This window comes from Pseudoliparis swirei, chromosome 17 (assembly GCF_029220125.1).
Source record: "Pseudoliparis swirei isolate HS2019 ecotype Mariana Trench chromosome 17, NWPU_hadal_v1, whole genome shotgun sequence".
In the NCBI taxonomy this organism is placed as follows: domain Eukaryota; kingdom Metazoa; phylum Chordata; class Actinopteri; order Perciformes; family Liparidae; genus Pseudoliparis; species Pseudoliparis swirei.
This window is the reverse complement of record NC_079404.1, coordinates 17699006-17725679: the sequence shown is the minus strand read 5'-3', so window position 1 is coordinate 17725679 and position 26674 is coordinate 17699006. Positions and strand designations below refer to the sequence as shown.

The window sequence follows — 26674 nt, the reverse complement described above, 5'->3', positions numbered from 1 at the left end:
AATGTAAATTGTAACTTGGATAAAAATGTATGTAAGAAAGAGAAAACTGTCATGGGAAATGTAATTAGTCAGTTTCACGGTTTTAAAGTCCACATTTTTTTTACAACATGCTTTTTAGAAAATAATTGGTGATTTCTGAGGAGTTGCTGAATCGGTGCCCTTTGTTCCTAAAGGTCACTGAGAAGTTGCCAAAACGAACAATGATGTGTTTTCATGGACAGTTCACTTAATTATTCACTCGAATGCAGAATTGAAAGACCAGCTGGGGAACGCAGACCATTCATACCGCACTCGTGAATGACCAAAAGAGCCGTTTGTGTCCAGAGGTTTCATAACAAATTGAATTTCTTCAGCTGGTGAAATGTCGAGCAGTTAATTTCCATAAAAGCCCAACGGGAGGAGCCAGATTCTTAAAAATACAGTTATTTTCACACAGAACATTTTAATGGTCCATGAACCCCATACGTTGTGCTTTTAAACAAGCGGGCGTTGGGATGTACACAGTTGGCATTATGACTAATAGTGTTCAACTAAAGCAGACTGCATCAAGAAGGCCTCAAATATAACACTGACAGGCTCCAGGGCCTTTTGTCTCCTTCGCTTTCAGAGCAACGCAAACTATCTCGGCTAGAGCCAAGTGGTAAAGTTTGGAAAAAAACATACTAAAATCTACTGATACAAAACTTATCTTTCATGAAAATGTGTTTCAATGAGAAATGTCATTTACGAATGACACATTTCACCACCATGACGACGGCTGCATATTCTTCTTTTTGCTGAGTTCAATAAAACATTGGGGCAAAATTGATCAGGAAGACACGGTAATGGTAAAAACTTCAAGTGGGCTGAAAATCTAGACAGAAAATGTGACTTCTGCTTTTGGACAAACCAAATAGAGCCATGCTGGTACAACTTCACTACAGGCGGACTCCTCGCTCCACGACCGTTCATATCCAGCAGCTCGTGGCCCAGATTATAGATTAAAACCTCGTCTTTAGGATTCAGGGAGTCGTTACATTCTTTGAGAATTTAGATTCGTTATGAGCAGGTTGACACACAAAGTGGTTCACACACACACGGCACGTTAGCAGTTTGAGGGGTCGTGACCTCCCTTCAAAAGGTCCTCATTTCACCATGTTGTCTTCATGCACTTATTTGGCTTGATCAGAGTTAACAAGCTGCAACAGTCCAGAGCAAAGTCATTATAAACATGTTTTGTCACGCCGAGGATGAGTTTACAAACCGATGGGTTTAGATGTCCAGGTTTATGGAGACGAGTCCAAGAGCCTCGACAATCTGTTATGAACGAGGCTCTTGGATACGACGTCGACGGTCCGTCCTCATGAACTCTGCTGGGCTTATGATTTGTGATATTTTGTGATATCTGGGTGCAATCTCTGCCGTCGTCCACATCTGATGTCTCTACACGTTTGGTTTGGGTTTGCTTGTCTGGCTGCAGTCTGGATAAACAAACCTGTTTTGATCGATGGCATCGAGTTTGGAAGAAAACTAAAATATTCAGTAACAAGTTTCATCTTCTATAGTTGATGGCTGGATGAGACGAGTCCCTACTGGACACTGGGGAAGACCGAGGTCCTCTAGTCCTCTGCCCGTCTTCACCTGCCGACGGCAGACTAGAGTGTTTGACGGCGCCGAGGTCTGATCTACATCTACTGAAGGGTCGGCTGGACATTTTAGATCATGGCCCGGAGAGCAAACGAGACTCCGGCGCCCAGCGCCAAGCCGAGGGACAAGAAGAAGGCCATGATGGCGCCCGCCGTCTCCGCCTGGTGCGGTGGCACCTTCCTGTACGGAGACACCAGAGGGACACAACTCATTAGGAAGGAGTGGGTCACCATGAAGCACCATCTGATACGGGGTCACTTCATTGTGTTTGATCGGGGTGCAACACAAACGCCTCCTCTGGGATTTAAAACCAGATCAGTGAGTTAGCTTTGCTTAAAGGCTGGATGCACGGAAAACCACTAAACTGGCCAGAGCCCCTCAGGCTCTGTAATCTTCATATTTTCTCCGTGTACGCGGCGGTTCTCGTGTCTGGATGTGTGCATTTCTTACTTGGGTCCAAAGCACATGCAGAGACTGGCCAGGTATCCGTTGGAGAAGGCGAAGAGGATCATGAAGATGATGTACAAGGAGTCGTGGCCAAACAGCACGGGGAGGTGGTGACGAGGCTTCACGTTGCACAGCATGAAGAGGGGGATGAAGACGACCCGCAGGCCCACCATGACAGGAAGCCACATGCTGTCTTTACCCGGCTGGAGAGAGAGAGAACAACATCAACCACAGGGACAGACTTTCATTCACAACACTTTAATACTTCTGGGAGCTTTCCCACTGATTTAGATGAGCATGTCCAGATTACTGAAGCGCTTTAGTGCTGAAGTGGGAGAAACGGGGACAAAGTTGTATAAAGACACAACAGATCAAAAGCATCTCAGAGGAAACTTTCGAGTGATGTTGAATAAATGTCGTCTGCCTTCCTAAGCTGGTCAGACCGAGTTAACTAGCCGTCCTCAACAGAATGAACGGATTCCATTTGATCACTTCCTCTGGAGCGCAGAAAATCAGACTGGCTTGTAAATGTGTGATTTACTGGGAAACGTTTTTAGAGACCGGCGCTAGCCAACCTTTGACAGACAGAAGAGGAACGCATCATTCAGACTGAGGCCAGATGGGACATTGGTCACCAACTGGGGAATAAAAAAAACACTCGATAGCCGTCGTCGTTACGACCCAAAATAATATATTGAGGCTCGTAGCAGAATGGAAACGTCTCCACGGTGACGGACACAATGCCCAGATGTGTAGCAGCACTGAGGCCTCAAAATCACCATCGTCACTCTCACCCCAAAACCACTTCCTTTAACCACACACTCACACACACTCACACACACTTCCTGCAAACCTCCGATCTCCGGAACAATCGTGTCTCCTTCATTTTTTCGCCTCATGAATCAGCGATGGATTCATGTATAAACACTTCATGCAGCCAAAAGCTTCAAATGAAGTGCGTCCGTTCTCCATCGAGAACATGTTTAGAGACTAGAGCGCTATTTCTCAATTGTTTTGTTGACGGGGCTGCGTGAGGGAATAAAGAGCGAGTAATAGTCACTGGGGTTACTACAAACTGGTACATTTTAAAATATGCTCCAGCAGTATTTCACAGTAGTAGTTTTAAGCTGCGGGTCCCAGACAGTCGCCTGAATAGATCCGTTGAGCTCTGACCCCGAAGAGGAAGCCCGAACCTCCAGAAGGTGAGAGGCCGCGCCTCGTGGGCAGAGCGCTGTGCTCGGGTTTCAGTGTCGGTACTGACCCACATGCAGGCGGCCGTCAGACTCCTGCCGGCCCAGTCCATCAAGTTGAAGAGGAGGAAACATGACACGGGGATGAAGTAATTATCTGAGACGGGGAGAAAGACAAACGAGCCGTTAACAACAACAACAACAACGACGATACTGCAGATGTCTTTGCATTGAAGGAGAACAACACGGGGGAGCTGATAAGCTTGAAAACACACAGCACGGAACATGTGAAATCATTCTTAGAAACGGCTCAAACTACTTGGGTGTTTTTTGGATCTGTTTTTCCCCGCTGTGACTCCAGGTCGTGGGAATCCAAGCCGACGACAGCGTTCAGATGGAACGTTTTAGAGCTACACAGAGCAGCAGGGAGCAGAGATTTAACTACGGACAGATCCTCTGTGGAGTATTGATTTTAAAAGGAGATACCAATAAAACTAATGAAATTCTTCTCACAGGCTTCGTTTATGAATAAATAAAGGCTTTCCCACTGTGTTTACAATATAAACGACATACATCTGCACCGGCAGCAACAGTTCAGGATAATTATGTGCATCTTTAGAGGAAAAACAAAGTAATTTCATCCTAATTTAGAACACCCGTCGTGTCTGAGGACTGAAGCTAAAGGTCTTATTTACATTAACGGGTCGAATGTCAGATGGTCCCCATTACTGGCTCTCTAGCTCCTGCACAGTGGAGCTTCGACTCACCCCAGGTGCCCCCGTTCGCTATCGTCGACTTGACCTCCACCGTGACGGCCGGGAATGTTCCGATGGTGACGGTGAAGATGAAGCACACGGACAGAGCCATCACCCAGATCTGGAGAGCACAAGACGAACACAATCAAGATGAAGTCACTATGTTGATCTCCTTCGTGTGGGAGGAGGGTGGAGGTCATCAGAGTGAAGCTGGTTTCTATCCATCAGGTGATTCTGAGTGACAGCTGCAGCCATTACCGTCCAGTCAAAGAGCCAGAGGGAAAGTTTTGAATGGGAAGAATGTGTCCCAGCAGACATACATGACCTGTCATGCTTTCTGCCGTTGATTAATGCGTCTTCATACGTTAACAATGCGGCAAAGTCCGTTCACCTGTTTGAAGATGTGGACCACGGACACGGTGGGTTTGGCCTCGTCCTCCACCAGACTCACCACCGGTCGCTTCTCTGCTGCGCTTTCTGAGGAACAAACACACGGCTCTCCATCAGTGCCCAGCGTAGGGTTCCCATTACATTCCCACACTAGTAATTAACAGCACAGGCTCACACTGGTCCAGTTGTGAACTGAAACAAACACTTTCAGTGGGTGTGGCTTCCCTTTTCAGTGAATTTGATATGAAAGTCCTGCTCATCTTCTGCAAAGACATCGTAATCTGAGCTTTCTAGGCTTAAATGCACATCAATCCCTCCAGCTAAAGATAGATATTGATTGAAACTAGTGCTGTGAAAAATAACGCGTTAACTCAGTTAATTCAATTTCAGGTTTAACTAGTTTTTTTTTTTAACGCATTTAACGCATGCGCAGAATGAGCTTCCAATCTGTCTGTTGTTGGTCGTCGGGACGAAAAAAAAGTCACTTGCAAAATGAGCTTCCAATACACCACTTCAATCTGAACTCTGTCCGCTCTCATGCAGACGGTCTGTTCATCGGTAATGATCCTTCCGCAGGTTCACCTCCGGAAACCTTGTTACGACTTTTACTTCCTGTAGATCAGGGTCTCAACACGCCGATCGCGACCTGCCAGTCGATCGCGCGTAGTGTCGGTAGATCGCATGACATTAAAGAGATTGGCCCGCCCCTGACATGTTCTCTATAGCACGCCTTTGTTCTTTTATTAAACTAAACGTCTGTTGTTGATCGTATCTCCACAGCAGCATGTCATTTCTGTCTCTTCGCGTTGCGTTAACACTTATCGATCTCCGTCTCGCGCCACAGAGCTCCGTGCGCGCGCATCGGGACCGAGCAAAAAAAAGTCACTTGTCAATCTGTCCACCTGTCCGGGCCGGTGAGGTTTCAGCTTTGCAGCGGTGTCCCCGCCGTCCCTTTCATCACGGCCCAGTTCATGAAGAAAACCCACACAGTCAGTTTGCCTCAGCAGCTGCTAGAGGAAGACTAGAGGCCTTTAGATTGTGTCATGGTGGAGTTAATGGTTGACAAACAAGAGGAAAATGTTCTGTTTAACCCTCCTGTTACCTTTACATTTACTAACATATTTTACCCTCGGGGTCAATTTGACCCCAGCAATTAAAACCTCCAGAAAATTATTAGAATTAATATTGCTTCCCAAGTTTAAGTGTGAGGTACTTTATGTTTGTTTGTTGACTACCTAAATAGCCCTTTCAATAAATAAAAAAGTTGATATTTCTTATACGTTTCAAATTGACCCCAAAGAACACTGACATTAAACATTGAATGTGGTCAAATTGACCCGAAAGGTAACAGGAGGGTTAAACATTCTGTTTAGGATGAAGATGTATTAATGTTCCATATGGAAGAAAACTGCTAAATAACTGCTGAGTTGCAGCACCATTGTATAGAAGAATGTATAAATGTATATATCCGTCTTTTGTCATAAATCTCTATGTTCTCACAAAATTTACCGAGAATATCGGTAATATGTGATTAATCATGATTAATCCACAAAAACCTGTGATTAACCCGATTAAAAATTTTAATCGTTTCACAGCCCTAATTGAAACCTAATAACATTCAGCAGATTCTAAACATACATCACATCAAACTGAGAAGAAAATATGTTTGTTCAGAAAACACAAAACTGATGGTTATCAAGTTAACCTGCGTTCATGTTGACGTCATTCAAAGAAAACCTCCAGAATTGTTCCATAACATAACTTTTGGAAACCCTAGCCTGAATATCTGAGCATACCATGTACCTTTTTTGAGTAAGTCCATATTGTTCTCCTCATCGGTAGAGGGTGGTGATCCATTACTCTCCATGTAGTACTGGAAAAACTCCTGTTAAGAAAAATCAGCAGCCATTAAGAGGCGATTAAAAGGTTCAGGGAGCACATTGTGGCCAAAGCCTCGCAGACAGACGTGTCATCATTCACCTCCACGAGGAGTTAGGACTGAACAACATTTATTTTAAAGATGCAATTTCATAAACGCATGCAGCACAAAAACATTTGAAAGTGGTTTACAACAAATACCTAACGATAAAAAGAACTACAAAGAAACTGTGAAACCATGTTTTCTTTCCAGAAGGCGAGGCCTTACCATCCTGGGCAGCATGATGTAGGACATGATGGCCAGCAGGACGACCACACAGGCTGTGATGAAGTAACCGAAAGCGCTGTCCTGCAGTTCCGATCCAGCTGCAGACACACACGACACGCATTCGTGCTTTTAGTGCATTAGAGCCAAAACTATTTATCATCATTAAAAGCAACAATAAACACAAAACAGCCACAGTGATGTCATAACAATGTGAGTTTTACCCAAAACATTTAAAATACTACTTTGTGTGTGTTTGAGAGAGGACAAAATTAAAAGGCAAATCCACAAATATGAGGAGTTGAGATTTAATTGACTAATCATCTCAATTAAACTCCTAATGTAACTGTGTTTGAGGCTGAACCAATCAGGCATGAAAAATGGACTTTAAAACATCAATCGAGCTCATCAATACTACAAGATGTAGAAATACATAAACTGCATCCATTGATCTATAAATGCAGACACTAAAGTGTGATAATCACTTAACATTTGGCTTTTACTAAATCTCATCGTTTAACACATTTAATATGTCACAATATGTGTATCTCAAACTTTCACTTAAAAGCAGAAATAAACTTGGCAGCAACAAATAGTGATTTGAAGTTAGATGTACGAGTTGTGCAAGACATGGAGAGTCATATTTCTAGAAACGGCATTGCAGTAGCCGGGGATTGTGTAGTTTTGTGCAACAAAACATTAAACTTGTCGAGCGTCAGCGGAACCTCCTGAAACACCTCGTGTGTGTGTGTGTGTGTGTCCATGTTTCTCATGACAGAAGAGGAGGTGTACTGGGTGTGAGAGACGTACTGGTCAGTGCGCAGATCATGGCGAAGGCGGCGAAGGTGCCGGCCAGCCCCTGTCCACTCATGATGGGGGTGGTGTAGGAGGCCGGCAGGATTCCCGCCAGGCCGAAGAGACTGCTCTGAAGAATCGCCCCGAACGCTGGGAACAAGACCAGGATGTTCAAGAGTCAGTAAACATTGAAGAGTCACTGGGACCAACACAAAGAACACATTGACCCACGGCAACAGGAAACAAGAGGCCCGAGCATATTCCTTCACAATCAGGGAGATGACATCCAATAAGAAATTGATTTACATCCCCGTTGTACAACAGTTTCAGGCTCCTACAAACTTGCATCACACCGATTGTTCCCAACTGATTGGTTGCAGAGATCTTGTAAATACGTTTCCACCGAGAAGAATGTGCCCACGTCGATATCAAAGCTTAGGAAAGGTCAGAGCGTCTTCCTCTATAAATCAAACAAGAAGGGCTCTCCCTCACGAAGATCCCGGGGTCAGGACCGGCCCAACGGGGATAAACAGGGGGGTGAGCTTATCCCTGCTGCTCAGTGAGACATTAAGATAAACAAACGTGGTGAGATTACAGACTGTTCTGAAACTCAGTGGAGTGTGAGAGTGTGTGTGTGTGTGTGTCCATTTGATAATGGATTTTCCCAACACACTGAATGCAGATGATGTCGATCAAAGATGACGACAATCATTTAAAATAATCATTATACGTAGACATGTGATGAAAGGCAATCCTGAACTGATGCAGTCTGAAACAAACGCTTCCTCTGTGACGGTTATGATGTCCAGTTGACTACAATACTTCATTTTGTTCTGTGACTTTTGATGTTGAGCTTTGCTTTGGAGGAGGAAGGGAAGATGGAATGATTATCAGCCGCGAACTTAGAAACTCACAGTTGATGCAGATAATTTTGATCATGGTGATGGTGAAGAAGGCCAGCGGAGACACGTCCACCTTGACGAACACCGCCGTCAACAGGAAAACCACCATGATGGCCACCAGACTGCCGATGATACGGAGCTTCTGAGGAATCCTGAGTGAAAGCAACAGAGAGAAAATACACTTAGACTACACACCACGACTCATCTAGAACATTAGCCATAACCATTTGGACACTTCACAGATCAACACGAATTTTTAAAAAAGTTGGATTAATCCCATTCATTGATAGAAAAGTGTAAAAAAGAAGAAAAAGGCAGCGTGAGAATATAAAATGTTTATAATTCATTGTTGAGTGTGCAAAAATAAACGCTTTACAATAACATTGAAAAAGGAGTCATATCTCTTCCAAGAAAGTGGAGTTCCCGTTTCAGAAAGTAAAAAGTTGGGTTGTAATTTTTGAATAAGCAGCCCTTTGTTCATCACGGGTAAATAACAAAAAAAGGAGAAAAAGAAAAAGATGAGGGGAGTAGAGAACATAAATAGCATTTCTGGATGTGTTTGTGTTGGGGTCAGCCGTGGTCAGAGTCCACCCGAGAACTCGCTCAATCTTACTTTAATTAAAGAAAACATAGTGCAGGCATACAGACGTGCGTTGGCAGAAGAGGGTCATGTCACCTACATACATTACAGAAAGAGCGGGAAAAGTAAAAGAACAGAGTTTGCATCTACAAGTCCACGTGGAGCCGGGTGGATACCTCTGGTGGAGGAAGGAGTTGAGGCAGGTGAAGATGAGCAGCGGCACCATGGCGCACAGCGTCATCACGTTGTTGAACTTTGACTCCAGCACGCTGCGAGTATCTTCGCCCTCCGAGGTCTCATTGGTCATCGGGTGGGGGGAGGGGTCAGCGGATGGGTCCTTCAGCCTACTTGTGAAGTACTGCAGAAAAGGATGGAGGGATGCTCGGTTATCACGGCGACACATAATTCACATCTCTGCAAACTGCAGTTGCATCATAACCTATAACTTTATTTTCTTAAACATTGGACACTAAAGCAAAGAAAACGTAAGAACATTAAATCCTTGAATCAACACCTCTCCAAAACAGCTGAATGGTATAACCTTCATGAGTGTCATTTATTAACCGGCAACTGAGGTAAATGTTCTTTTAACCCTTGTGTTGCCTTCGGGTCATTTTGACCCGATTCAATATTTAACCCTCCTGTCGCCTTCGGGTCAATTTGACCCGATTCAATGTTTAATGTCGGTGTTTTTTCGGGAGTCAACAAACAAACATAAAGTACCTCACACTTAAACTTGGAAAACAATATTAATTCTAATAATTTTCTGGAGATTTTAATAGCTGGGGTCATATTGACCTCAAGGGTAAAATATGTTAGTAAATATAAAGGTAACAGGAGGGTTCAACATTGAATCGGGTCAAATTGACCCGAAGGCAACACAAGGGTTAAAGAAGAAAAGATGCTTTAATTAATATTTTAAGTGAAAAACCGAGAAATAAATTAAATGCACGTTTAAGTTGCAGAACCCAAAATTGTCTGAATAATGTCTACAAATGCAAGTGTGATGCATATCAAGCGAGCTTTGAATGTGGCAGTGTCGTCATGGTATGTATACTATGTCTTCATCAAAACAAACAAGTACTTTAAGCTATTTGAGCTGCAACCAAAAGAAGAATCTCCCTCAGGGTGGATGCCAATTTCCTTCTCCAGGACAATGACCTGACATTCCACATTTTAAGAAGTTAACCCCTTAAATCTCAAAAACAATGGCTGGGGGGTTAGAGTACCACTGCCATGTTAATCCACCTGGCTGGAGTCAGCTCAGCCATCCTGAGTGAAGCCAGGTGTTTTGGGAAAAGTAAACAACATTTGTTTTGTTTTCTTAGAGATAGGTGACCTTCTAAGTGGAGCCCAACCTTTTAATTGACTAATGACTAACCACACGGCCACCAAGCAGGCTCTTCCTTTTCACACCCATCTGTCCATTTGGATGCATATATTGTCAAATTCAGGAGAATAAAACGCCTTAAAGCGTTTCTTACCATTGTCGCCGTCATGAAGAAATTCCAGGGTAAGAGGGTTCCCAAGCCCAAGATGAAGAAGATGATCCATACCGCATTATATCTGGGAAAGAGGGAAAAGGAAGTTCCCATGAAAGTACATCAGTGAAGTCATTCAAGACATTATTTATTTTATTTACTGAGTCTAATCCAAATGTTATTTTCCACATGCTGAAGCAAAAACTAAAAGCAGGATATTGACATTAATAAGTCCCTGGTGGTCCTGAACAGACACAGTTGTGTTCCCGGTCAGACTTCCTCTTACTTGTCCCGTGGTGCGTTGATGGCCGTCATGTTGCTTGTCAGAGAGTTAGAGGCACGTGCTCAGTCAGGCTTGATCAGGGAGGCACCAGGTCTGAAATGCACAGATAACAAAGTCATGCCTCCACCGCGGTAAACATTTGCAGCTTGGCAACACCTCCATTTTTATCATCAGCAACCACAAGTCTCTCTTTTTTAGATTTAGCTTTTTAACGAGCCATACAGTGTGCGGCCAAACACAGCAATTAAATAACAGTAAAAAAAAATATACAATAAACCAATTCCGTTGTGAGCATGCCAGCGCCTGTGGTAGAAAAACCTCAAATGGTATGCCGTGGACCCAGTAACAACTCCGCTTCTTAGTTTTTGTGTTGATGACGGAGACGAACCCAAAGAGGGTTAACTGCTCAAGCAAACACATTTCATAAAGGCCTTGCCACTTCGTGGTCAAGTTACATAACGGTTGTGAAACTCACAAGACAACCTCCTCATTGGTCAGAAACACGGTTCAGCCCACACAGCATTTCTCATGCATGTGCTAGAAAGTACAAAATAAGTGCAGGAACATGACCATCGTCTGCCCCCATTAACCTTTTCAAGAAAACACCCTTTTACTACGTACTCACAGCAGCTCGATCAGGAACGACAGACTCCTCTCCTCTGAGCAGATGCACCACGCGAGCAAGCGGCTGAACAAGCTCTGCACGCTTCATTTATACCATGCAGAGGTTTAGGAGGCCGTCAGCCGCCCACTGGACCGACCTCTTTGCATCTCAGTGTTCATCCCTCCCTCTTCTCTTTACGGGGTTCTTACACATCTTGACCAATGGATTTCCATGACTTTTCATTGACTTTTCCATGACTTTAAACCAAATTTCCATGACCAAACTGGAATCTCTGTCCATGGTTACATCTACACTTCTCTGGCAAAGTAGAATATGCCGACCGCTTCCCGACCTATGGCCAGCGAACTTTCTAGTTCACTTGCAACGCGGAAAAAAAATAATTGCGCCGCCAGTATGAGAGCATACGCCGGCTTATATTTTGAGCGTCTTTCTTTAAAAAGCATATTCGTTATTTTAAACTCTGCGTAAATGAACATGTAATTTTAACAAATTTCCATGACTTTTCCAAAACTTTCATGATGTAAACTTTTTTCTATGACTTTTCCAGGCCTGGAAATAACCATTTTAAAATGCCATGACTTTTCCAGGTTTTCCACGACCGTACGAACCCTGTCTTTACCTCCAACTCCCTTTCTCCAAAACCCCTCCGACATACTTTTACATTCCAAGTTCTCTCTTCGGCATGTAGACGCCAACTTCTCGATTTCCAGCATCCAAGTAAAATAGTGCAAGATTCCTGAGATCAATCATGCAAGTTTCAAAGGGTTTGGGAAGGAAAAAAGTCCATGCAACAGCCGAGAAAGGACATTTGAATTGGTTCATTATTTATTATGTTGTTTCATAATGTTTTCCAGTATTTATCTTTTACAATCCAAAACTTTAAAAAATATCCCCAAAAAAACACAAGTTCTCAATTTCTCTCTTCATTGTCTATACTGCCGATTAATGTCTCACCTCAATGAACTGCTGTTCCTCTTCTGCACTCTATTATGTATCTGTTGCTCCCCTGGCTTTTTAACTCCCATCACTCCTCTTTTTTTATTCTGCTCTCAACTCCACCTTAACTCAGCCGACACCATCGCTCCCCTCTGTCCTCGCATCTCATCCCGTGGACCCGATGGAAGACATGTGCTCGGATCGCTGTGTGACACCTTCTCCAAACAGAACCCCTTTTCCTCAAGACACTTCCTCCTCCAAAGAAAACAGCACCATTTGGCATCAAATCAAGCTAAACAGCACAAGTCAAAGTGATGTTTAGTATGCATGAATCATGAGCTCGATAAAATGCACAAATTCATCGGCACGGCTTGTCTGCACATTTTAAAATGCAAATATAATGAACTTTTATACTTCTAAAAAGGGAGAAATATACCACTTACGCAACATTTGTCAGCTGCAAAGGGGGAGCATCGTCGGTGTCAGAGCACCTAATGCATCACCACACCGCATGTTCAAAAGCATTAGCAGCAAAGCGGCCCGACTTGCACAAATGAAACAGTTTCAGACTGACCAGCTTTGTGCTGCTGACCGACGTCACATGACGAGTCCCATGTTCCATCTGGCTGGTCATGAGTTCGGACTGCTTTACCGTGTATGATGGGAGCCACGCTGTCGTCCAGCATCGTGCATCTAAATGATACTGGTGGAAGAGTTGCCGGTGAGAACGGTCTGTAACGGCCTGTTGGATGAGACTAACGTCCAACAGATGGACTGGATTTGTTAAACTTGTAAACTCGTGACATGGAAGTGTATCACAAGATCAGGATGTGTACGGTTAAGTTCTTACCTTGGTTAAGTTCTAGTTAACCTAACCGTGGTGCAGAGCCTCGGTTAGGTTAAATATTGGTGACATAATACGATAGTTACTATATAATTGTAGTATTATATCATACCATGGTATGTATATTTTTGCTAATGGGCAACAATATTTCCCAACACAAAAATAATAAAGATATGTTGAAGGTCATTTCTAAACATTGTCCTGCTCTTTAAAAAAATCAAAATCATAGCAATTTTTTTCTTTAAATCTCAAAAGATACACTGTATACACTTTCATTTTTTATATATATATATTGTATATTTGTAAAAATGTTTTGCTGCTGCTTCCGTAAATGTCCCCCTGGGGATGAATGAAGTAAAGTAAAATCTAATCTAAGTCAACATCGGTTAAAAACCCAAGTGTTAGGCATTCATTTGGTGGTTTTATCACCGGAAGGAAAACTTGACGCGAGTCTCTAAGCCAAAGTAGCGGTCAGCATAGACTTACGCCTTGACGATGCCTCAAAGTTTTGAAAAACAAGTACCGTATTTTTTGCACTATAGGGCGCACTAGATTATAAGGCGCACTGTCAATGAATGGTCTATTTTCGATCTTTTTTCATATATAAAGCGCACCGGACTATAAGGCGCATTAAGCGGAAAAAAAAGCTGGATCTTCTTTTCAGTGATCTTGTTTTTGCCGTATGCGCGGAAAATGACCAACTTTTCTTCGTAATCTTTTGGCAGTTGCTGCGAGACGGTAGTTCGTGTGCGGAAAGAGAGATTATGTCTTTTCATAAAACGAAAGCACCAAGAAGGACCGCCTCGAAAGTCATTGATATTCATGTCCCGTGCTAACGCTGTTGCCTTCAGTCGAATAGAGACTGTAGAGACGCTTCTACCTGCTGCTCCCTGTTCAATAACCCACTGTTCAATTTTGTCCTCTAACTGTGGCCATCTCGCTTTGTTCCCGCGGAAACTCTGTGTGGTCTTCTTTACTTGGCGCAGGTCATCTTCTTGCTTCCTCCACTTCCGTACCATTGATTCATTGATGTTGAATTCTCTCGCAGCTGCTCTATTCCCATGTTCTACTGCGTGACTGATAGCCTTGAGTTTGAAGTCCGCGTCGTAAGCGTGTCTTTTGACAGGTGCCATTTTGGGATCCTTATACACACACTGTAATATTATGGTGAAGCACAGTATGTATTACTCCGCGACGCTCCTGGCTACGGTAGCCGTAATGCTGCAAGCGGTGCGGCTTTGTAGTTTACCAAAGTCGTACTAAAACATTTTGACTTAGCGCCGTGAGCGCCTTGTACCACACAAAATCGCTTAGAGGTCAGTAAGCAAAACCAGAATTAATCCATATATACGGCACTTCGGATTATAAGGCGCAGTCGTTTTTTGAGAAAATTAAAGGCTTTTAAGTGCGCCCTATAGTGCAAAAAATACGGTAGCTAAATTACAGTTGTACACTTCTTTGCCTCTTGTTCCTCTCCCTCGGGTTCCTCCAGCATCGGTCAAACTTGATCATAACCAATGGCATCGCAAACATCACAGATTTCTGTAAAGTATGCCTTGCTCAACCCGACATGTCATCAAAACAAGCCAACTGGCATGGGTTGCCTGTGGTTGAAAGGTTGCCCACAACACACACACACACACACACAGTCACAGTAGCACTTTGCAGTCTGCAGAGTGGTACGAGGCTCCAGTTTGGCATCAGGCTGACACTTTACCTAGCGGGCCTTTCAACGACATCCAACTCCAACAATCAGATCTCCAGTGGAAAAAGAGTCAAGTCATTTATTGTTTCCTTCTCTAATGTCAACGTAAAGAATATGGCTCAAGCTCTTGCCAAAGAGGGCGAGTTCAGACGAGCCCCGATTGCCATGGTCACTCAATTGTGTGCAAACTTTTAATGATGCAAACTGGAAAACCTGCTAAATTTATATTTCCGGAATGAGTCTTCAGGGTTTTTCCTGGGTCAAAATGGGTCTTCGGTGCTCCCAAAAAAAAATTGCCGCGGTGTGCGCGCACAGTCTGTGTTGCCGTTTCACCGTAATTAGCAGACATCTATGTATTTTTCCCCCCCCCCCCATAAATTATGGAAGCAATGCTTGAGGAAATCATTTTGCTAAAATAGATAGGCTAATGAATTGACAATTAGAGATGCACCGATCAGGTTTTTTGGTGCCGATCAATGAAATCAGTATCTGCCGATCCGATAATACCGATCACGGTGTTGATTGAAGCATTCTATTTATTGTGTAGCATTATTGCCTAGGACTATGAGGAAATTATGGAAGCCCGTTTCCGACACTGATAAAAAAATTAAGATCCTGTAAGTCATAATTATGAGATAGTATCTCATAATTATGACTTCACTATCTCATAATTTCGACTTAGTATCTCATAATTATGAGATACTATCTCATAATTTCGACTTACTATCTCATAATTATGAGATACTATCTCATAATTATGACTTCACTATCTCATAATTTCGACTTACTATCTCATAATTATGAGATACTATCTCATAATTTCGACTTACTATCTCATAATATGAGATGCTAAGTATATGATAATTATGAGATACTATCTCATTATTTCGACTTGCGATCTCATAATTGTTTTTTTATCATCTCCCAGTGATAGAACTTCAGTCAGAATACTATAGTAGTCATAATTACCTGATTTTTTTTTTTTTTATCACCAGGGCTTCCAGCCAAGAATACATATAAAGCACCTCAAACAATAAAGAAATTACAGATTTCTTTAAACTTTTAGGACTTTTACTTTGAAAAATCTCCAAATTGATACATTAAAATTGTTTGATTGCTATTGTAGGGGATTTCAGATATGTATGGAACACATCTGCATTATTAATTTCCTGGAACTCTTGGGGAAATCTATATACAGGACTTTTTTTAACATACAAAAGTCTGACTTATTTTTATAAACTCTTCCTTGGTACAGTAAAAATGTTATTATGTTAGCATAATTTAAGCTAAATCTCAGAAACGATCTCTAAAGATAAAAAATCAGTTCATTGTTTACTTTTATATGTTCGTGTATGATTTGTCGACATCTAATTTTGATAAACGGATGTTGTTTCACGTGGTTCTTTCCGCTAACTTTGCAAAACCGGATGTTGTCACATAAATCCTTCCGCTGACTTTATCAAAATCCTCGCGCGCTCCCGATTGAATGTGTTTACCGTGAGCATCAGTCTATAGGGGCAGACATGTGAGAGTCGGCTGAGTTGACCCAGTGATTCAACTCGGGGGACGGGGACGCCGCTCGGTGGTGAGGATCCCCTCGTGGACCTCTCACTCTGCGGCCCTCGCCGGACGCATTGTCTCCGTTGCGGTACGCGGCGATTGAAACGCCTGATAGTTCTCTCAGATGTTACGTCATCTGATCGGCCAAGTTTGATACGCCGTTTTGAGAGCGCCGATCAAAACCGATAATGGGAATATTGGCCGATATGGATCGGCGCCGATCAGATCGGTGCATCCCTATTGACAATAGTCCAGGTGTATTCGTGCACGTCGGGCTGTTGAGTGATCAGCAGCTGGCCGCTCTGTCCATTCACCTCACAGTTGCGTATTGACCAGACAAGAAGACACGCTTATTAACTCGATTACTATTGATCAAAACTGAACGAGGGTTCGGCTGTAGCCTACTTGAAACATACTATTGAGAACATATTCGCTGACATGCACGTGATGAACAGTTTTTTTTCATCGCAGACTTTTTTTGCCTTAGGCGCTCGGGATTTGTCATAGGCGCTCGGGAAAACGGCGTAGGCACGCGCCCAAATGTTCTCTATGGAGGAAAAACCCTGGTCTTCTTCTAACATGATTTCCACAAGCATCTGCTGATGGTCAGATGATTATTAAACTCACATCCAATGCATTCTCTCAAGCCAGACACAATATTCAAAAAAAAATTGTTCAAGATTGCTTTTCATTCTCGGGTTGTTCCATGAATTATTGACTTCCATTTTCTTGACACCAAAGATCTGCTCTGGCACAACTATCAACCTGGGAGGACCATTTTCCAGTACCTCTCTCACGGGGTCGCCGTCTGGCTGACACACAGAATCAGAAACAGTTTTATTGCCAGGAATGTTTACACAAACGAGGAATTTTTTTTGGCGGAAGGTGCAACATTTGGACATGACAAACAACAATCAACACGACAGAAAGACAACAAATAATGTGAAAGTGTTTGGCTGTGTGCTTCAAGTGATGTGTGTTTTAGTTAAAAGTGTATGTTACATGTGGCGTGTGTTTAAGTGTTTAAGTTAAAGTGCATGTAAATAGTTTGATGGTGGTCATATGATGAGCCGATGGAAGAATTACCTCTTTCCCTGAGCTCCATTCCCAGTGCTTATGGATGCAGAACGCTCTTATCAAAGTCATAACGGGTTTTTTCTGCCCAGTATAAGACTGGAATGCCATTGTAGGATTTAACCAGGGTAAACGGGGGGGAAGCATGAATGGTGAAAAATAGCAAAAGGCGTGGAAGCTTCATGCCAATGGATGCCTTTGTTGGCATCAGGGAACTTCCTTAAATCCAAATGATATAGGCTGTGATTTGGCAAAATAGAATGCAGCGTATCGTAAATACCACCAATGCCAGAGTTACTCAGGATGTACAGATCTGCTGGTTTGCATTCTAGCAATCGAATTAGAGATTATGTCATAAATGGGATACAACCTGAACGCCATTAGTGGCTGGGAAAAAAAATGAGGTGGGGGAGGGGGGGGACAGAAAATTGAGGACGAGGAGACCCAAAATTTAATTTCTTACATCAGTAGCTGCAAAGTATTGAGTCTTTACAGTTTCTTGAACATGACCAACGGAACAAGCTGGATAACGTAGCATCACAGTAGTCAACACCAGTCTCAATCTTTCGGCCTAAAATGAGCAGAGGCAATAGGATGCAAACAACAACAAACAAGAGAAGGATTATTGCCCTGCATGGGAAGATGTCAGTCTTTGAGCAATAAGCCATCAGGTCAGATTTAACTAGCTTGCTATGCACAACTTACTTGTAAAACTGTCCACCGATGTTTCATATACATCGTCGACATTAGTCCCTGAATGTCGTGGAAAATCATCAGCACAACTCCCGGCGAGCCCGTTCCTCCCCCCCGTCTTAGGGCCGACTTGCTGGAAGCCATTCTGTTCCCTAAAACCATCTGTGTTATGAAATGTGATGCTTCAACACAAACACTTCTGATCCCATTTCAACGGGGAAGAAAGCAACGTTTGTGTTGGGTGTGCCTGAAAAACAAAAACAAAATCTCCCTTACGATTTTAAAATATTGCAGCCTACAGAGCGTAAAATGTTGGGACAGTTCACAATAAGCAGATAACGGGCCACGCGCTCTCTTCCACTGCTAGGAGTTCACAAGGGCAATGAGGAAATATGTCATTGTATTAATTCAGCATGACAGACAAGAGGGTTCAAGGTTTTTGCCCAAGAATTTAGCAGAGGACGTATTGTTAGCAGCAGCCAAACCCTGTGTGGGACCATGTGAAAACTACGTCCACACGGGACGCCATGGGAACGCAGATCTCCAGCACCATGGCGCCCATTCTGAGGCCAGGGATGGTGTATGAGGTTCAGTGTGATTGTTTACCTATTTGCAGTAATAACCGTTTCCCAGCATAATGATGCATGAGAAACTATGGAAACTAAAGGACACCCAACCACACATTTATAGATACTTTTATGGCTAATACACATGTTCATTATTACAGCTTGATATCTGAGACGTTTTGGATGGTTGAATTTCTCACAAATTGCTTATCGTTTGATCTGAAGTCACTGGCATGTTATCTCCTTCAACAGTTCAAACGGAGACGGAGGTCTGACGTCTGTGTTACACCTCATCTCTGGAGATTTTGCCATGATGAAATACCATATTAATATTCTGTAGCTTGCTACAACGTGGAGTTGCTTCCGATTCGCAAAAACAGCCAATGCCTTAACCTCGTAGATCGATTATGTGCATATATAATTTGGGGTATGTGTTGATGTTTCAATACATATGAATACTTAAATGACCATAATAATGGCCAGAGGGGGAATTGTTGTGGTAATCTATCAGTGTGTGACGACTTTTCTTCCTAAAGCAGAAACAACAGAACCAATCGGCCTTGACATCTTCGCTCTATCGAAAAGGGAGTACGCCTGGAAGGACGAGATAATGTGCAGCTGGAAGAAACAGTTATGTTAGTGAGTTGCATATTGAACTATATATATATACACACATATATATACACATATACATACAGGACTGTCTCAGAAAATTAGAATATTGTGATGAAGTTCTTTATTTTCTGTCATGCAATTAAAAAAACAAAAATGTCATGCATTCTGGATTCATTACAAATCAACTGAAATATTGCAAGCCTTTTATTCTTTTAATATTGCTGATTATGGCTTACAGCTTAAGAAAACTCAAATATCCTACAGGGCTCCAGACTGCGACCAAATGGTCGCATTTTGCGCCTAAAATTAGACACAGTGCGAGTAAATTTTTCATCAACTCGCGCATGCGCGACCAGTAAATTAGCAGATTTCTTTTTTTTGTTATTAAATATTTTTGTTGCTTACAAACTTGTTCTACACTTCAGCCCACTATAGTTAGCGGTAATGCCTGAATGACTGGTTTGCTAACCGACATTAACTCCAGAAGAAGAAGAAAGGACACGAAAACCGAAGAAGAAGAAGGCTGGCCTGTGTGTGAGAGCGGGGGGGGGGGCTAATGTGTGAAAAGAGGCGCACCGCAACGGAGACGCAACGAGGGCGAGGGCCGCAGAGTGAGAGGTCAGAGGATCCTCACCACCGCGGGCGTCCCCCGAGTTGAATCTCTGGGTCAACTCAGCCGACTCTCACATGTCTGCCCCTACAGACTGATGCTCACGGTAAACACATTCCATCAGGAGCGCGCGAGGATTTTGATAAAGTTAGCGGAAGGATTTAAGTGACAACATCCGGTTTTGCAAAGTTAGCGGAAAGAACCACGTGAAACAACATCCGTTTATCAAAATAAAATGTCGACAAATCATACACTAAGTTTCAAGTTTCAAGTTTTTATTGTCACATCCCCTTTTATACAAGTATCATCGGTTCGTGAAATTCTTATGTGCAAAACACCCGACAGCAGTAGCAGACTAAAAAAAGAATAAGAATGAGAATAAACTATACAATATCCACACAAAAAAAAGAAGAAAGTATTAACAATATATATATAAAACAATGTAATAGAATATACATCATGGCAATATATATATATAAAACAATGTAATAAAATATACACTTTTTGAGACTATATATATATATATGTATATACATACAATATATATATACAATATATATATATATAAACAATGTAATAAAATATACACCATGGCCATAGATATTCACAGAATATGTTCTGGTGTGTAGTGTTAATGAGGGTCTCAGTCCTTGTTCAGCAGCCTGATGGCCTGACTGAAGAAGCTGTCCCTCAGTCTGTTTGTGCGCACTTGATACTGCGGTATCGCCTGCCTGACGGTAGAAGGGTGAACAGTTTGTGGCCGGGGTGGTTATTGTCTTTCATCATCCGTTTGGCCCTGGCCACGCACCGCTTGGTGTATATGTCCAGGATGGAGGGAAGCTCACCTCCAACGATGTACTGTGCCGACCGCACCACCCTCTGTAGTGCCCTACGCTCCAGGGCGGTGCAGTTCCCGTACCAGACGGTGATGCAACCTGTCAGAACACTCTCGATGGTACTGGTGTAGAATGTTCTGAGGATGCGGGGGGCCATGTTGAATTTCCTCAGTCGCCTAAGGAAATACAGGCGTTGTTGGGCCCTTTTCACCACGTTTATAAAAGTAAACAATGAACTGATGTATCTTTATAGATAGTTTCTGAGATTTAGCTTAAATTATGCTAACATTAAAACATTTTTACTGGACCAAGGAAGAGTTTATAAAAATTAGTCAGTCTTTTGTATGTTAAGAAAAGTCCTGTATATAGATTTCCCCAAGAGTTCCAGGAAATGAATAATGCAGATGTGTTCCATACATATCTGAAATCCCCTACAATAGCAATCAAACTATTTTAATGTATCAATTAGGACATTTTTCAAAGTAAAAGTCCTAAATGTTTAAAGAAATCGGTAATTTCTTTAATGTTTGAGTTGCTTTATATATGTATTTCCTCATAGTCCTAGGCAATAATGCTACACAATAAATAGAATGCTTCAATCAACACCGTGATCGGTGATTGGTATTATCGGATCGGCAGATACTGATTTCAGTGATCGGTATTATCGGTGATCGGCAGATACTGATTTCAGTGATCGGAAAGACTGGAGTTGATAAGCGTGTCTTGTCTGATCAATACACAACAGTGAGGTGCGTGAATGGACCGAGCGGCCAGCTGCTGATCACGCACTCAATAGCTCGACTGCATGAATAGAAGGTGCACCCAAGACCCATTTTGACCCAGGAAAAGTGCGCCCCTAAATTTTCTGCTTGCGCCCCTAACATTTTAAGTTAGGAGCGACTGTGCTCCTAGTTAAAAAAGTTAGTCTGGAGCCCTGTCCTATCTCTAAATATTAGAATATCATGAAAAAGTATACTAGTAGGGTATTAAACAAATCACTTGAATTGTCTAATTAACTCGAAACACCTGCAAGGGTTTCCTGAGCCTTGACAAACACTCAGCTGTTATAAATCTTTTTTTTTACTTGGTCTGAGGAAATATTAAAATTGTATGAGATAGGATTTTAGAGTTTTCTTAAGCTGTAAGCCATAATCAGCAATATTAAAAGAATAAAAGGCTTGCAATATTTCAGTTGATTTGTAATGAATCCAGAATGCATGACATTTTTGTTTTTTTAATTGCATTACAGAAAATAAAGAACTTTATCACAATATTCTAATTTTCTGAGACAGTCCTGTATATAATCTGACTCGTTGCTAGACCTCTGAACCATCCGTGGGGAAAGAGCTCTGACCGTTCAGCTGAATTAAGTCTGTTCAATAAAATACTTTCTCATTACGTTTATTTCCACCACACCGACAACAGTTTCCACAGACACACACACACACACACACGAACATTACACGCAGCTTGCTCAGCAGCCTGAGAACATCCTAGAGCACATTACGGTTGCGTTGCAGTACATTGCCTTTTACAGCCTTCATTCTCATTGCACAGTGTTTCCTCCTGTTCTTCTGGCAAGGACAGTAGTGCAGCATGAAGAGGACAAATCAAATATTCAGAAAAACTCAAGTCGAACAACAGATCGTTTGGACAGAAAATTAAAAATGTCCTCGAAAAAATAAAATAAAATTGAAGCTTCTCAAATATTACATTGTTGAGAAAAGCTTGGGAAAGTCCCTTGATGTCTGTTTTGAATCGAGAGTGAAAGATGAGCGAAGAGAAAACATCCAGCTTGATTTATGCCTCCGTTGAGGTTATTCCACGTAGAGAACTCTGGTGAAGTAATCCATTCATAAGGTAACATAGGATTTAATGATTTATTGTCCCAGCAGCCAGAACACCTTGTAACAGAGTACACCTGCAGCTGAAATTAAATTTGTTTAATCATCAGCAGCAAACACACCTACAGACGCAGCTTCAAAATCATCAATCTACTGTCAGTCACTCCGACTGTGTTGCAAAACTTGCAGCTGGTCACCCCGTGTCAGAAAACGCAGGGCTGTCTAAGACCCAATGACTTCCCATCGTTCGGTGGGAAGCCTAACTCGCGGTCAGTAGCTGTCCCTTCAAATGTCCACAAAATCCTTTCAAGAAAAAACAATAAACTAGAATGGGCACTTGGTAGAGCGCATACCTTCGCATATCACAAGATTGGGCATTGAATTATGAACATTTTGGCATTAGTTGCATGCCAATTGGATAAAAATGGACCGCGCTATGGTAAAAAGAAAATTTTGACATTTTCATGACCTTGACCTTTGACCCGATCAATCCCAAAATCTAATCAAATGGTCCCCGGATAATAACCAATCATCCCACCAAATTTCATGCGATTCGGTTTAATACTTTTTGAGTTATGCGAATAACACGCACGCATACAAATAAATACACGCCGATCAAAACATAACCTTCCGCATTTTCAATGCGAAGGTAATAAATAAAAGTTACAAGGGAAATCTAACCGTAGAAAAGAAAAGCTGCGACGGGCGCAACACGTCGTCACCTCATCCCTTCCACGCGGGCAGAGGGGCGTTTGAGTCGCAGCGAGCAGCCGGTCCAGGTTCCACTGTGGGAATCCTAATGATTGACAAAGGGGCTGGAGACCAACACTCATCACATGATGTTCCGCTCGGCACATGCTCTTCTCAATCGGGTTCCTTATGTCCTGTTAAGAATTAACTGTGTCTGACCACTTGTTATGAAATCTGGACAGTTTCAGAGTTTCCGCTCGCCCCTCAGTGCAGACGTGCGTGTTATATGAAGGGAGTGAAAACTCTGCAAAGAAAACTAAATCTCACCCACGCCAAGGGAGGGGTCATAAAGAGCTCTCCAAACGCATCGTCTTCACACAGACCCGCCCCTTCACACCCCAAACTATTTCCCGCCACTCTGAAAGGGAGCAGGGACAAAGTCCGTATCCTGCCCGTCTGCTCGGTGGATTAAAGCGGTGTGTATGAAGAGCTGACTGGTGAACTGGTAATAGTAACTCCACTCATCACCGCAGTCAGCGCTGCTGTGGTTTAATGAGGAAGACGAGGCGGTGCATCATTTCCTATGATGAGTCAGTTTAGCCGAAAGAAGTTGCCACCTGCCTGAAGTGACACACCCTGTCAACTGCCAGCACGGGGCGTAATGAAGGATATTTGTTTCGTGCCGTGTTGGTGGCGTCAAGAAACAGATGGGGAAACTTAACTCCCACTCCCATGGAACAGATGCTACACCCAGCGGTGGGTCGAGGCTGCCGTCCCATCAGCTGTTCAGCGTCAAACAAAGCCACCATTATGGCGTGCTCTTCTTCTCGCTTCAAGGACGACAGAGTCGCAAATAGCACGGACATGTGGTGACACGGCCGGGAAACACTCATTTAGAGGAGAAATATAATTAAAATCAGGTATTACATTTCAGAAGACTACCACAAAACTATTCCCCAAAAATCATTGAAATATCAAACTTTAAATTAGAAAAGAGAAAAAAAAGTGTAATAACAGACAACTAAGTATCATTATATAACATAAGTCACTATTGAGTACCACAGGCACAGTTAGGGCAGAGTATTACAGTGACCTGTATTAGTGACCTACATAGATTTGACATTGATTCAACAATTCTTCTTTCTTTTTTTACACACACTACAAGCAGGAATGTTGCCGCATTAAAAACACACCCCGCTGACATACAGCTTACAATGGCAGAGCTACCAACTGTCACGGTTTCGCCGTGTGACACACGCTTTTGCATGTTTTCACACGCTCTCACGCCACACAACCAATTTCTCACGGCAAAAGAAATTCTGATTTTGGGCTGAGGCGCGTTGGTTTCTTTTCAAACTCCGCGACGATAGATGGCGCTAAGGAGCGCATCTATAAACCTATTCGCTGCATAGACATCCTATTTACCCCAAAGAGTCCCAAAGTTAGCAACAGAAGAAGATTTTCAAACAGACACAACGAGCAGAGACTACGGTGTGTTAATGCAGGGCTCTCAAGTGTCACGCATTGAGCGGGACAGTCACGCATTTCGGTCTTACATCACGCACTCCCGCCACACATCGTATTTCTCACGCTGAAAAAACTCTCGGCTATTTAATGTTTTAATGTGCCGCAGCGCGCAAACATGAGCTGGCCGCGCTGCCCTCACCGTGGAGGAATCAAGCGCTCCCCTGGAGTTCTGCTGTGAGGTGCCACTTATCAGCCAATCAAAAAAAAGAAATGGGCTACACAATAGCCAATCAGAAAAAAACGTATCTGTTGTATAAAATAATAATAAATAGACACTTTTATTATCTGGGTAAGATTTAATCCAGCAACCAATGAAAATAAAGCATCCTGGATAGATATGTCACTCTTGCCTGTCTTCAAAACTTAAGAGCCCTGTTAATGACATGTGGTTCAATTAAGTTCTCACTCTCTTAAACTTTAAATCTTGAAATAATGTGTTGTGTTTGTGCGTGTGATTTTGTGTGGTGATGTAAACTCAGCTGTCATAACAAGCAGCAGGAGAGCACCGTGTTAACCTCTTGGTATCCTGCATGCTCAACACATCAGAGCATTGTTTATTAAGGCTGCCCACATAGCATTCATCACTTTATTTGCAGGCCTAGGAAAAGGACCCTCTCAAAATTGTTCCAAACAGCACTTTGAACAAGTAGCCTAAGATGTATTATAAAGAATTTAACATAAAGACAGGACATTTGTGCAATAGAATTAGGCATGTTTTTGTAAATGAGAGTAGAGTTATTAAAAAACATTTAAATTCTTTAAGGTAGCAAAGATGCCTCGTAAAAGACCTTTGCCAGGCCAGAATGCAGGGTACAACATGGGTACAACGCCACATTAATTCAAATTTCCTGATATTTGAGCCACCACCGTGTGTGGCTGCGTGCGCGGCAACATTTTGGTCACCTCCGACAAAATCTCACTCCAAGGTTTTTTGAAAGGTTGGCAGCTCTGCAATGGACTCTTGTGGTCCTGTGATTCAGTATCTTCCCCACACGCTACCAGTTCAGATGTCATTAAAAGCTGCCAGTCACACACACACACACGTGTTTTTTCAACAAATGTCATGTGACACACGGGTTACCCCCAGGATGTCGTGAGGCTAAATATCTTGGCCTTTACTCGTTTGCAGTGTAGGTGGGAAGTGCAACACTTCACGCTGTATGACTTCACGCTAATGTTACGTTCAAGAACAGAGTGTCATGCAGTAATATTTGGATGGTTTCCCTTGACAGCACGTGCTCCGTGTGACACGGAAGCCGGAAACTGGTGAGTTGCATTTCAAGTTCTGACGGTGGACTATAAATAAAATAAAAAAGTTAAATACGAGGAATAAAATGAGGTAATTTCAACACGTTTGACAGTGAAAATACTGTTTAAAAACAGTACATCTCGTATTATTTCTTTACGTTCAGCTTTTTTTTCTCCATCTTTTCAGCCCTGCAGCCAGGTGTCCTCCGCCGGCCAAATACACGCCGATTACCGCCACTGCCCCCGGCAGGACCATGCTTGAAGTTGGCGCTAAATTTAATTCACAACTGCAGTCAACAAAGGAGGCACGCTGGGTCACGTCCCCCCCTCCTCCCCGGAATCACAAGCACCGGGTGCCGCCGCTTTCATTTCAGTCTCTCGGAAGTCGTTGAATTCGTCAACACGAGCCACGCGGTCGTTAAAAAGAAAATGTGCACCATATATCCGCGAAAAGAAAGAAATGTCCGAACAAAATGAGCGACCGTCAACGTTGTTTGATAAACAAATTAGTCATTTTGCATTCAAGCAGCCGCCATTTCCCCCGAGTAACAATTATAACCGGCAATTGGTAACATAAAGTGAGTTAACAGAAGTCTTAAATTAAGGTGAGGTGTCTTACCGTATCATTACAGTCTGTGAAGGCTTGTTGAGTCTGATGCAGTCTGTGTACTCAGCGCGCTGTGGGCACCTCTACTCTGAAGGTTGCGTT

At 42.7% G+C, this 26674-nt stretch overlaps 1 protein-coding gene across 5 annotated transcripts; it reads right to left on the bottom strand.

Moving 5' to 3' along the window:
* Nucleotides 1-44: 44 nt before the first annotated feature.
* On the bottom strand, nucleotides 45-26669 carry LOC130206745 (equilibrative nucleoside transporter 1-like). 5 transcript variants are annotated; one of them, XM_056434835.1, is made up of 13 exons: nucleotides 26585-26669; nucleotides 10596-10685; nucleotides 10313-10394; nucleotides 9005-9186; nucleotides 8261-8400; nucleotides 7362-7496; nucleotides 6555-6652; nucleotides 6212-6293; nucleotides 4410-4495; nucleotides 4031-4139; nucleotides 3335-3420; nucleotides 2077-2276; nucleotides 45-1806 (listed from the first exon to the last, which is right to left on the bottom strand). In XM_056434835.1, exons 2-13 carry the CDS (start codon nucleotides 10622-10624, stop codon nucleotides 1695-1697), a joined length of 1341 nt encoding a protein of 446 aa, XP_056290810.1. In that variant the 5' UTR covers nucleotides 10625-10685; nucleotides 26585-26669; the 3' UTR covers nucleotides 45-1694. The 5 variants fall into 5 exon arrangements, with proteins under 5 accessions (XP_056290810.1, XP_056290808.1, XP_056290809.1 ...); XM_056434833.1 differs by lacking the exon at nucleotides 26585-26669 and adding an exon at nucleotides 12728-12943; XM_056434834.1 differs by lacking the exon at nucleotides 26585-26669 and adding an exon at nucleotides 11218-12443.
* Between the last annotated feature and the right edge of the window lie 5 nt (nucleotides 26670-26674).

Bases quoted from the DNA above. Each gene is read 5' to 3' on its own strand.
- LOC130206745 (XM_056434835.1), bottom strand. From the start codon at position 10,624: ATGACGGCCATCAACGCACCACGGGACAA. The intron at 9,187-10,312 runs GTAAGAAACGCT...CCTTTTCTGCAG, and splicing joins TCTTCATGACGGCGACAATG to TACTTCACAAGTAGGCTGAA. The intron at 8,401-9,004 runs GTATCCACCCGG...GCTTTCACTCAG, and splicing joins AACTCCTTCCTCCACCAGAG to GATTCCTCAGAAGCTCCGTA.